Source organism: Sciurus carolinensis, chromosome 3 (genome assembly GCF_902686445.1).
Source record: "Sciurus carolinensis chromosome 3, mSciCar1.2, whole genome shotgun sequence".
In the NCBI taxonomy this organism is placed as follows: Eukaryota; Metazoa; Chordata; class Mammalia; order Rodentia; family Sciuridae; genus Sciurus; species Sciurus carolinensis.
The window spans coordinates 6,012,892-6,025,976 of NC_062215.1; the positions used below are offsets into that span (position 1 = coordinate 6,012,892).

The 13,085-nt window shown below is 45.2% G+C and overlaps 1 protein-coding gene across 1 annotated transcript; it reads left to right on the forward strand.

The window, feature by feature from the left end:
* The first annotated feature begins 18 nt into the window (after nucleotides 1–18).
* Atp5pd (ATP synthase peripheral stalk subunit d) lies at nucleotides 19–5,993 on the forward strand. The gene is made up of 6 exons (XM_047546267.1): nucleotides 19–165; nucleotides 2,611–2,741; nucleotides 2,992–3,088; nucleotides 4,040–4,111; nucleotides 5,627–5,689; nucleotides 5,798–5,993. Exons 2-6 carry the CDS (start codon nucleotides 2,620–2,622, stop codon nucleotides 5,927–5,929), a joined length of 486 nt encoding a protein of 161 aa, XP_047402223.1. The 5' UTR covers nucleotides 19–165; nucleotides 2,611–2,619; the 3' UTR covers nucleotides 5,930–5,993.
* Nucleotides 5,994–13,085: the final 7,092 nt, after the last annotated feature.

The following is a 13,085-nucleotide window of genomic DNA, read 5'->3' on the forward strand; positions in this document are numbered from 1 at the left end:
GCCCGCCCCCGGAGGCGGGACTTCCGGAACAAGTCCCGATCCTATTGGCTGACATGTAAAGCGAGGCCTGCCCTCTTGCCTTTGGGGTTGGATGAGGGGAGGTCTTCCGGTGACCCACTTCCGTTACTTGCTGCTGAGGACTGCGCACTCCCGGGGTCGGTGAAGGTGAGTGGGGTTCAGGGCGTTGAGTGCGAACCCCGCCGGCTTCCTGTGTTTTGCGTCTTCCCGACCTCGCGCTGACCCTTGTTGCAGCCTGTCGAGGACTCCGGGCGCTCGGGGTGTCCAGCTTGCAGAGCGCCCGCGGTGCAGCAGCGCTTTGCCCCGCATTCCCTTGCTCACTCCACCCCGGGGCGCGAGGTCGCGGGCCCGGGCTGTGACCCGGCCTCCGCTAGCGTAGGCGCTGCCACAAACTGGTACAGTCTGCGTCTGGCGCGGCGATCTCAAGTTTTGCGGTTGTGAAACAGGGACGTGTTGCATAGACTTAATACTAAGGGTCATTTAGCGGCTGCGGGGCTGGCTGCGCCTTCCGCTCCGTCTGGAGCGTTCCAGGATTCCAGTTTGTGCAGCGTTCAGGACTTAACAGCTACAGGGTTCATTCACCGCTTGAACGAATATTCATCGAGCACTTCCTATACTTGTGACCTGTTCTACGCAATGGGGAATAAGCAGTAAACAAAAGAAAAAAGTCCTTTTCATTTATGACCCTGTCTTCTGGTGCTTGGAAGAACTTCTGTTTGGGTATTGTCTGGCATCCTTAAGTTTCCTAATAGTCTTAGCCTCTCCCCTCCCCTTCCGAGAGGGGAAGGAAGAGAGTTTTGTTTGTTTGTTTTTGTACTAGAGATTGAACCCAGGGGCCCTTAACTACTAGGCCACATCCCCAACCCTTTTGATGTTTTATTTTGAGACAGGATCTTCCTAAGTTGCTTAGGGTCTTGCTAAATTGCTGAGGCTGGCTTTGAACTTTCAATCCTCTTCCCTCAGCCTCCCAAGCCACTGGGATTATAGGCATGCACCACCAGGCCTGGTGAGACAGGTGTTTACCAACTTTCTTTTTAAGATCCTGAGGACACCCTAAGATTCCATCTCACCCCAATTAGAATGGCGATTATCAAGAATACAAGCAACAACAGGTGTTGGCGAGGATGTGGGGAGAAAGGTACACTCATACATTGCTGGTGGGGCTGCAAATTAGTGCAGCCACTCTGGAAAGCAGTGTGGAGACTCCTTAGAAAACTTGGAATGGAACCACCATTTGACCCAGCTATCCCACTCCTTGGCCTATACCCAAAGGACTTAAAATCAGTATATTATAGAGATACAGCCACATCAATGTTCATAGCTGCTCAGTTCACAATAGCCAGATTGTGGAATCAACCTAGATGTCCTTCAATTGATGAATGGATAAAGAAAATGTGGTATATATACACAATGGAATATTAGCCATAAAGAATGATAAAATTATGGCATTTGCAGGCAAATGGATGAAACTGGAGAATATCATGCTAAGTGAGATAAGCCAATCTCAAAAAACCAATGGACGAATGATATCGCTAATAAGTGGATGATGACACATAATGGGGGGTGCGAGGGGTTAGTGTTAGGGTTAGAGTTAGGGCTAGGGAGGGGGGCAAGAATGGAGGAAGGAAGGACTGTATAGAGGGAAAAGAGGGGTGGGAGGGGTGGGGGGAAGGGAAAAAAATAACAGAATGAATCAAACAACATTACCCTATGTAAATTTATGATTACACAAATGGTATGCCTTTACGCCATGTACAAACAGAAACATCATGTATCCCATTTGTTTACAATTAAAAAAAAAAAAGTCCTGAAGAAACTTTCTTCCACTTTTTTTGAATCCACCCCATAGCTTATAGAGACCTTTGACTTTGCAGTGTCTTCTATTTTCTGACCCTGATCTTACTTAATTTAATTAGACTGTTTTCCTGTATTGCTTTGGATTAAAGACAGCTGCAACCAATTTCCATCTTTTCTCACATTCATGTCTGTATGGAATGTCTCTTAAAATGCAGGGCATGTAAGAGTGCTGTGGGGGATGATTAGACATTAATAAGAAAGTGCAGGTACGTGACCAATCTGGTAGGATATAAGACTATACTGCAAAATGATGTGCACAATTCTGGGGGGGGTTGGTACTGGGGATTGAGCTCAGGGTCACATGCAGGCTAAGTAAGTGTTCTACCACTGAGCTACACCCTCAGTGCTTTTAATTTTATTGTGAGACAGTGCCTCACTAAGTTGCCTAGGCTGACCTGGAACTCGTGGACGTCTGCCTCAGTCTCCAGAGGTTACAGGTGTGCACGGTTACATCTGAATGAGAGCTGGGCTTTTAAGGATGAGTAGGAGTTAGGGGAATAGAAGAATGGCATTCTAGTGGGAGAGAATGCAGTTGTGTGCTGGGTCGCACAGTTAATTTGAAAAGATAAACCGCCCTTTCCTGCTTCTGTTAACACTCATTCCTCTAATTGATAAAATAAATCCACCAAGCACTAAAAGAATGCTGATCTATTTTAAAGACTTGCATGTTGTTAAAATGCCCCGTTTCAGAGGGTTCACTTCAAGATCACTGTTTTGATCTGACATATCTTCCAGGATCCCAAGATGGCTGGGCGCAAACTTGCTCTAAAAACCATTGACTGGGTAGCTTTTGGGGAGATCATTCCCAGAAACCAAAAGGCTATTGCTAACTCCCTGAAGTCCTGGAATGAGACCCTCACCTCCAGGTCAGTATGTTCCTGTGAGGGAACCCCATACCTTCCATTGAATCTAGACACAATGTTTTGGGATTGCATATGAATTTCTGATACTCTTCTAACAAAAGAAGAAAGAAATCCTTGCATTTTACAAATGAAAGTATTTTGGGGTATTGTTGTGATGACCCCCTAGACCACAAGAATAAAGAATATGGAAATTACACTGTGAGTATTTCTGTTTCTCATAGAACAAACCTAACTTGTGTTTCCATGTGAGCAGGTTGGCTACTCTGCCTGAGAAACCGCCAGCTATCGACTGGGCTTACTACAAGGCCAATGTTGCCAAGGCAGGCTTGGTGGATGACTTTGAAAAGAAGGTGAGACTTCAGATAACTAAAGCACCGATCTTGTTAAATGACTTGTGAATGGGGAGCAGGCGGGTAGATATGTATGGGAGGTGACAGCTAGGGTAGATATGGTAGATATGTCATACGCAAGATGATAACTGGGGAAGAAGAGTGATTTAGCACTCAGATCCTAAAGGACGTTTAGGAAAGATGGATGTGGCCAGAGGCCTTGCAGTGGTAGATTTTAGTGATGAATAGGTGCAGAGAATCCAGGGTCTGTTCAGTTAGTGGTACAGTATGGCCTTGCTGCCAGGAGCCAGACTGCTATTAAGAGTTTCTGCCCAGCTCTTCCTGAGTTGTTTTAGCTTTCTGCTGTCTCCTTTTGATACTGACCAACATGTTTTCTACTCTTTTACTGTTTCCTCCTTTTCTCTGCTCTTTTTTTACTACCCCTTAGAGCTATAATTTCTTATTCACTCAGCCTCTCTTGATACTTACACAGTAAGTCTTAATATCTGAAGTTCATTTGCTTCTTCATTTGAAGGTACTGTGGGGAGCCTACTCTGTGCAGGCACAGTGTTAAGTGCTGGGACTGTAACACTAAGCAGTCTTCTAAAGACCACTTCTGTCTCCATCATGTAACATTACTTTTGCTGATAAGTTCTCTAGGGTTTCATATCAAAGACAGTTCAGGATTTCTTTAGGATGTAAGGCCATTTTCCTTGTCAAATACAGCTGATCTTTCCAGATGAAGAAGCAAGCTCCTTGTAATAAAGAATTATCCAAGGTCCTTAGTCAGTCTGTGATTGGGTTGAGTTCCTCTTCCCAGTAAAATATTCCCTCCACTACAACATCTGAAATGTATTCTGGTTTCTTCTTGGGGTGGAGAATGTGTTTTAATTTGATCTTTAAGGAATAACTTTGAGCCCTTTCTTTGGGCTTCTGGGTATATTGGTGACAACTCACTGTCTCTGTTTATAGTTTAATGCCCTGAAGGTTCCTATGCCAGAGGATAAATATACTGCGCAGGTGGATGCTGAAGAAAAGGAAGATGTAAGTAGTTGATGTTTCTTTTCTTCCTTCCTTCCTTCTTTCTTTTTCCTTCCTTTCTTTTCTTTCCTTCCTCTTCCTTCCTTTTCCTTTCTCTTCCTTCTTTCCTTCCTTCTCCTTCCTTTTTCTTCCTCTTCCTTCCTTTCTTCTCCTCCCTTCCTCCCTTCCTTCTCTTCCCTCCCTCCCTCCCTCCCTTCCTTCCTTCCACTTTCCATCCTTCCTTCCTTCCTTTTTCTTCCTTCTCCTTCCTTCCTTCCGTACTGAGGATTGAACTCAGGGGCACTCAACCACTGAGCCACATCCCCAGCCCTATTTTGTATTTTATTTTTTTTATTGAGAGATGGGTCTCACTGAGTTGCTTAGCACCTCACTTTTGCTGAGGCTTTGAACTCGAGATCCTCCTGCCTCAGCCTCCCAAGCCCCTGAGATTACAGGTGGGCACCTGGCCCCGATGTTCTTTAGTCTTAAGTTTTTTAACCCTTTATACCCCAGCATCTCCTATATAGGACATCTATAAAAACTTTGAGCTGGGTTACTCAGATAGCTCTGTATTTCTTAGCAGCTAGTATAAGGTAGAACAAATTAAATTGAAAATTAAGGCATTAACAGCAGTAAACAAGAATGAACTGTTAATAAATGCTACAACACGGATTAATTTAAAAAATGATCATGCCGAAAGCCAAGTGTGGTGATGCATGCCTCTAATCCCAGTGACTGAGGTGCTAGGGCAGGAGGGTCACAAGTTCAAGGCCAGCCTAAGCAACTTCCTGAGGCCCTCTCAAAATAAAATATAAAAAGGACTGACAATAACAACCAGAGAAATGATAGTTGTACTCCATTTGTGTACAGTGAATCAAAATTTATAAAATTAAAAGAAGGACTGGCACTGAAGCTTAGTGGTAGAGTGCCCCTAAGTTCAATCCCTAGTACCAAGTAAAAAAGCCAGCAAGGGAAAGTGCAAATCCTGTATCATTCCATTTGTGTGAATCTCCTGATCTACAGTGACAGAAGGCACATCAGGGTTTGTCTGGGGATGGAAGGAGAGCGACCATAAATATGTTCACTGTTTTGAGCATGGTGATGATTTCACGTACATCAAAGGGTGCTCTTTAAATGTGTGCTTCTTATTGTATGTCAGTTTTACCTCAACAGAGCTGTTAAAAACAAGGTATTGAAATGAGGTAGAACTATTATCTAGGTGTTCAGATACTTAATTGTTTGAAATATTGGGACCTGATGATGCCACTAGAGAGAAGTCTGGCTTGGTGGTCAGGTGCCTTGTCCTGGCTATTCAGTGACCAGCCCCTATGAAACAGGCCATACTAACCTGTTTTTTTTTCTGGGCTTCTTTTTGGGTGTTAGTACAACTGTGATTTGCCTCCCAAAGTGGGAGTGCCCAGTAGTCTGGGCAACCACATCTCCGTAGGGCATCGGAGGGCTAGGGCAGGCTGGGGACTAGGAGCTTCAGGATCAGGGTACACCCTGGTTTCAGAGCACAATCTCTCGCTTTTCTTAAAGGTAAAAAGTTGTGCTGAGTTTGTCTCTCTCTCAAAGGCCAGGATTGAAGAATATGAGAAACAGGTAAGAACGAACCATGGGCTTTGTGTTTGGTATATTTTATGTCTTTCTTAATTCTTGTTTTGCATCTTGTAGCCCTATTTTCTTTAAACACATTTCTGCTCTTTCCAGCTGGAGAAAATGAAGAACATAATTCCATTTGATCAGATGACCATTGAGGACTTGAATGAAGTCTTCCCAGAAACCAAATTAGACAAGAAGAAGTATCCCTATTGGCCTCACCAGCCCATTGAGAATTTATAAAAATTGCAGGAGAAAGCTCTGCCCTTGTATTACAAACTTTGGACATTAAAAAATAATAATTGTATAGTTTTGAGTGTGCCATCTTTGTGTTGGAGATGCTTAAACCTCCCTCTTAGGTGTGGAAAGGTGAGCCCAAATGTGTCAGGCCAGTCCTCTAAATTTAGGCTATGTAGGAGCCAATTACCGAGGCCTTAGGGCTGCTGAAATTCTAATAAAGAATGGTAGGGATATAATAGTGTTTTTCAGTGGGGTAAAGAGGAATTGTCCACTAAGCCCTTGAACTTCCTCTTTGCTTTCAAACCACAAGGAGGCGCTACCTTCTACTTGTCAACAACAGGTCCAAACTGTAGGTGTAACTGCGGGGATTGACTCTTGTGGCAACTTTTACGCACAGAAGTGATAGAAAAGGAAAATTTGTTACAAAGTTAACTTGGAGTTTTTGGCATTTGAAATTTTTAAAATTCCTGCTAAGTGGTAGAGAAATCCTCTGCAGAAAAAGGGAAAAAAAAAAAAAAATCCTACAAGCTGATAGCCCATGCCTACAGTCCTAATTACTCGAGAAGCTGAGGTGGGAGGACCACTTGAGCCCACAATTTTGGAACCAGCCTGGGCAACATAGTGAGACCCTGTCCTGCCAACAAGAAATTCCTATGCGTTATTTACTGTGGTTTGCAAAACTGAAATATAGGTGGTTTAAAGTAAGATGAGGGACTGGATGTGGTATGCCCCTGTAGTCCTGGCAACTTGGGAGGCTGAGGCAGGAGGATCTCTTGAGCCTAGGAAGCCAGCCTGGGCAACATAGTGAGACCCTGTTGCCAAAAAAAAAGTTCAGATGAGATGATGGGAAGAGTTGCCCTTGACATCAAGGGACTGGGTATGCCTACGACTTAATTGCTGATTGTAGACTTAATTGTTTACGGTCTTGGGACTTGGATTTTCTTATTTACAAACATCAGAAGTAAATGAGGTAACCTGGGAAGTTTCTAAATAAAGCCATCTATGGCCGAAATCCTGTAGGAAAAGTGTGTATGGAAGGGTAGCATGCTTGTGGCAGAAACCTTGTGACATTTCTTCAAATGCTGCAGATGGACTTCACTGGAGAAGAGCTGCGATGGCTGACAGCTCTTGGGAAGCTAATGTCTAGCCCACGTGAGCGTGAGAGTCAGGTGCCACCCTCCCAATTTGCAGGGGTTTTAAGGCAGGGTCTAGTCTACCTGGAGCTGCTTCAGTCTTAACATTTGCACCCCTTACCCCAGACCGCTGAATTGCTCGATTGTCACCCGGCCATCCAACGGAAGATCTAGGGATTCAGACAACAGCCTAGTGAAAACATGGAGAAATTGAAGAAAGAAAGAAATGAAAAGAAAAATCCAAAAAGTTTACTTTAGGGCATAGGAAACCTCAGTGATTAGAGGAATCCCCATGTGAGTGCTGTGAAGTACCGTAACATGAAGGGGAGGCGTCCTGCCGTGAGGGAGCCCTTGGAGGATCTCCCGTAACACAACAGTGAATGACGGTGTTCAGGCGCTCAAAGGCATCTGGATGGGTAGGGGACTCTTCAATTTTTTCTCTTATGCCCTCCTAGACTGAAAATTTTGCATTGCCCACGCATTTATCTTACATTAATTTTTTATGTTTTTGTTGCTGGGAGTCAAACCCAGGACCCCACTCGTGGTACGCTCCTACTCTGCCACTCAGCAATGTTCTCAGCTCTGAATTTTACATTTAAAAATAAATCACTAGCAAAATAGGATTTGCTTTGCAAATCACTAGGGGAGGAAGTTTTATATGTATATATACACACACATATAATATATATGTATATATAGCAGAGTTATACAGTTCAGTGAAAACAAAAATAGGTAATTATGACAAGTCATTAAAGGCCCCCCCACACACACACACATAGGAGGCAAAATTCAAACTGGAGCAACCCAAAATCCAAGTACAAGCTATCCATCTTTGAGTAGGTTGGAGTTATTGGGGGAGCTGATTCACTATAAAAACTGACACTGAAGAAAAAAATATTAGGCATTTGTCCTGCCTCAGGCAACTATTTCAGGACAAACAAATAGCTCAAAGTGGTGAGGGAAAGCATTTTACGAAGTATTCCAGGCAATAAATGTAGAAAGAAAAAAATATTTAAAACCCACTTTTGTTTTTTTTTAATATTTTAAATTGTTGATGGACCTTTATTTATTTACATGTGGTGCTGAGAATCAAACCCAGTGCCTCACACGTGCTAGGCAAGCGCTCTACCACTGAGCCACAACCCCAGCCCCAAAACCCACTATTTTGAAATCACTAATGTAATAGTTTATTCACACAGATTCTGTCAGTGGATGAAACCACTATGTGAAAGGTGAATCGGCAACTTGGCAATGATAGATCAGGTCATCACCTCCTACAACCATAAAGATGGGCTTGAACAGGCACTGTGTGTCTTTTCCACAGGCTGTTAAATGCACAGCATCCTTTGAAAGAATTTTTGCCAAAAATCGCATCTGAATTTATTGAAGGCTTTAAAATTAACTTCTAGTTTAGAGCAAATAGCAGAGAATGAAACAGGTAAATAACGCCATGAAAAATGAAGAGAGCCAGACTTGGTGGTGTAAATCTGTAATCCCAGCAGCTCTGGAGGCTGAGGCAGGAGGGTCGTGAGTTCAAAGCCAGCCTCAGCGATTTAGCTGAGGCCCTCAGCAATTCATTGAGACCATGTCTCTAAATAAATATAAAAAAGGGAACCTGGCTCAGTGGGTAGTGCCCCTGGGTTCAATCCCTGGTACCAAAATAGATGAATCTCAAATGTGGGGCATTAATTAGGAAAACCATCCTTTAGATTTCCATAAGTCAATTGTCTCTGCAAGGGAAGCAGCATTGGGATAAAAGGTTGAGGAGACCAACACCAAAATGCGGGTGTTGCCCTCTCTTGGACCCTAATTTATGCCAATTAACTGCGAGAAGGTATCTTTGAGACAATGGGAGCCATTTGAATATGGACTGGGTATTAAAGCATACCAAGGAATTACTATTATTAGTGTGAGTGCAGTCATGACATTGTGGTGGTGGAGGAGTAGCTCAGTGGTAGGATGTTTGCCAGGAATGCAAAAGACCCTGGGTTCTGTCTCCAGCACCGCAAACACACACACACACATAGGAATGAACTGAAAAAAATGTCTGTGGTTTGCTTTAAAATACTTCAGAAAAAGAACAGAAAGAGGAAAAAGAGAGAGGAGGGATTAAGAGAATAAGTGTAAGATAGTGAGGATAACTGAAGAGACCAGGTGATGGGAACAGGAGGATGCATCTACTGTTCCACTTCTGTGCATATTTGAAAATTTTATAACAAGCAGTTTGTAAAGGAGGGACAAAAATGTGGAGTCACAATATCACTATCTAGCAAAGCAGAATTCAAGACAAAAACATGTGAGACCCTTTCTCAAATAAATAAAAAAGGAATGAGGATGTAGTATGCCAGTGGTACACCTTTGGGGTCAAGCCTCAGAACAGGAAAACAAACTGATTTTCCAAAGGTCATCCTTCAATAATAAAGGAAGGCATTTACTGAAAGAAACCATAGAAACTTTTAGCTGGGCGCGGTGGTGCACACCTGCAATCCCAGGTTCTGGAAGCTGAGGGAGGAGGATCACCAGTTCAAACCCAGCCTCAGCAAAAGTGAGGTCCTAAGCAACTCAGTGAGACCCCTGTCTCTAAATAAAATATGAAATAGGGCTGGGGAGGTGGCTCAGTGGTTGAGTGCCCCGGGGTTCAAACCCCAGCATCAAAACAAAACACAACAAAACAAAACAACAAAAAAAACAACAAACTTTCATGTGGTGAAAAAATAGCATCAAATACATATAAAGCTGAAAAGAGTCAAAAAGAAATCTCTGAAGCATCTGTTGTAATGACTTTGGCATGATGTATTTGCAAAACAAATGATATTAAAGGAGACTTATAGAAAGGGGAATTGTTTTCATTCCAAAATTTCTTTTTTTTATTTTAATTTTTAATTTTATTTGTTCTAGTTAGTTATACATGACATTAGAATACATTTATGCATTTTGATAGATCATACATAAATGGAGTGTCATCTCTCATTTTCCTGGTTGTACATGTTGCAGGATCACACTGGTCATGCAGTCACACATGCACATGAGGTCATAATGTCTGCTTTACTCCACTGTCATTCCTTCCCTCACACCCCTTTTCCTCCCTTAAAAAGGGGAGTTTAACATCTTGTTTAATAGACTTTATGCCATTCAAACAGAATAACTATGGGAATCGATAATACGAGATGTAAAGCTTCAAGTTTAAAAAAAAATCACAAACTATAGGTAATATTGACTGATCCCAGGGCAAATATTACACAAAGCCAATACTTAATAGCCACGGTATGAAAAAAGTAACAAAAAAATTTTAAAAACTTAGTCACTTAAAAATTAAACTTTTCTCTCCTAAGTCATGAATCAATGAGAAACCAAGTTTGTAACTGCAGAATGCTTGCAAAATAAAAATACAAACATTTCATATCAAAACGATAAACAAATTCATGGTGTGTCATTAAAATAAAAACTTTATTTTGATTACAGAAAAATACTTCTCTGCTTCAAACCATCCACTGGCTTCCCACTGTCACAGGACCAAGTACAACCCCCTACCATCTCTGCCCAGAGAAGGTTCTTGGGCCTTCTCTGAGCTATACCCTTTCAGCCAGGGCAAATTGCTAACCACACCTCCCACTCCACCTGCAAAATCAGGCATTTGTAATTCTGGCTCCTACTAGAAAGTTAGAAAGAACTTGGGGGTTCTAGAACATTCCTTGTGACTGCTAGCACTATGCTTTGGTCTTTGTACTTCCCAGGGCCTACCACTATGCTCAGCATTTAGAAGAACCTTAATATTGGGTTGGGTTACAGCTCAGTGGCAAAATGCTTGCCTAGCATGTACTAGGACCTGGGTTCCATCCCCCAATTGGGCACCCCCCTACAAAAATACTCATGAGTACCCTGTAAAGCATCATTTACTATGAGAAAAGTGGGGTTTCAGACCCTGAAGGGGTCTTCTGAAGGTGACAGGGTTATTAGTGATACCTTGGCTGTCCTCTGCCCAGCAGCCTCTCCTTTTGTTATGCCCGACTCCTCCCCACAATTTAGGGCAGGACCAAACGGACCCTGTACCTCTGATCTACATCTACAGTCCTTTTATTTTTATTGGTTTTCAGTTTTTCCATTTTTTATTGATGCATTATAATTATACATAATGCTGGGATTCGTTGTCCTTTTTATTTTATTTTTGGTATATTGGGGATTGTTACTAAGTTACTGAAGCTGGCCTGGAAAGTCTAATCTTCCTGCCTCAGTCTCTGGAGTCGCTGAGATTACAGGCCTGTGCCACAATGACTGACTGGCATTTATTTCTTGAAAGAGGGCTCACTTAGATGCCAGGTTGGCCTCACACTTGTGATCCTCCAGCCTCTGTCTCTCCAGTAGCTGGGATCACAAGCCTGTGCCACCATGACCATCACCTCTTTACTTTGAAATTATCTGGTTTATTAGTTTCCTTGCTTACTTAACCCTTCTCTCTCTCTCACTGGAGTGCAACTTCCTCTGAGACAGGGCCTGGGAGAAGGAAGAGGAGGAGGAGGGGAGGAGGGGGAGGGGGAGGGGGAGGAGGAGAAAGAAGGGGGAGGAGGAGGAGGAGGAGGAGGAGGAGGAGGAGGAGGAGGAGGAGGAGGAGGAGGAGGAGGAGGAGAAAGGAGAAAGGAGAAGGAGAAAAAGAAGAAGAAAGATGAAAGATGATTTGGTACAAGGGATGAACCTAACCATGGAGCCACATTCCTATTCCTTCAAAGAAAATTTCTTTTTCAAAATTTTGAGATGGGATATCGCTAAGGTACCTCGCCAAATTGCTAAACCTGGCTTTGAACTATGCAATCCTCCAGCCTCAGCCTCCCGAGCCCCTGTGATTACAGGCATGCCATATCAGACCCAGGCTGGAAAATGGTTTGGGGGCAACTACAACCGAAGCTCAACCAAAAAGTAGTGGCTACCCTAGTCAAGCATAGGGTCACGCTGCTGCCACCAAGTGGCAGGGTTTGGAAGCCATAGGAAGCATCCTTGGAACTTTGGTGACTACTTTGGGGGAGAGAGAACAGGAGGAATTTCGGATGGTCCCGGAGAAGGGCGCACATAATGAGAAGTGTCCCACCTGGAAAGCGTACAGCTCTGACACACTTGTTCCGATAAAGAGCAGACCTTTGTCGGCTCCCTGAAGCCACTGGGCCGAAGCTACATCCAGGAAACACCGTTCTGCCCTCTAGCAGCAGAGGTTAGTGTCGCCTCCTCCGCCCCCAACCCTTTTCTCCTTTCCCTGCCATGGGTCGTCCCCGCAGCCACCTCGCGGGTTGCTGCCAGGGCTCCCAGTGTACCGACGGTTGTGTGCCAGGCGTCTTCCCTTTGCCCCGCGCACCCACCTGCACCCTCCCGGCTCCTGCGCCCGGGACCCCCACCTGGACAGGTCTCCGCAGGCGCCCTGCCCTCTGCCTTCCGGAGGCTGGCGCCGGGGGAGGCCGGGCATCGATCCCTGGACCCCCTCCCTGCATCCGACGTCGAGGTCGGATGCATCTCTTGCCTAAGGTCACAGCCCCGCCGGCGACCCACCCCGGCTCCAGGACTGCCGCCTCCCCGCCCCTTCTCCTCCGGGCTCGCCGAGCTGCGGACTCCTCGCCGCGCGCGTCCTGCGCCCTCGCGTTCCCGGACGCCTGGCGTCCGACCCGGGGCTCCTGAGAGCTCCTCCGCCTTCCCGCAGGAACGCGCCGGCCTTTCCCGGTAGCCTGGCGGGTCCCGGGGCTGTGCCGCGGGGAGCGGTCGCGCCTGCACACGCCCGCGTCCTGCGGCCCGGGCGGCCCCGCACGGCGCGGCCAGCCGCTCTGGACGCGGGCGGAGGCCCCGGCGGTCCGAGCCTGGGCTGGCCGCCCCCCACCCCCCGGCCCCTCCAGGGCTGCGGTTGAGCCAGCTGTTTGATTTTACAGTGACGGGCTCCAACCACACGCTCAGTGTCGTTAGCCGGGCTCGTAGTTCGCAGGGCGCTTTGCGGGGTGTTTGGACGGTGACGCGATCGGGGTACCACTTGCGGACCTACCGCTCGCATTTCC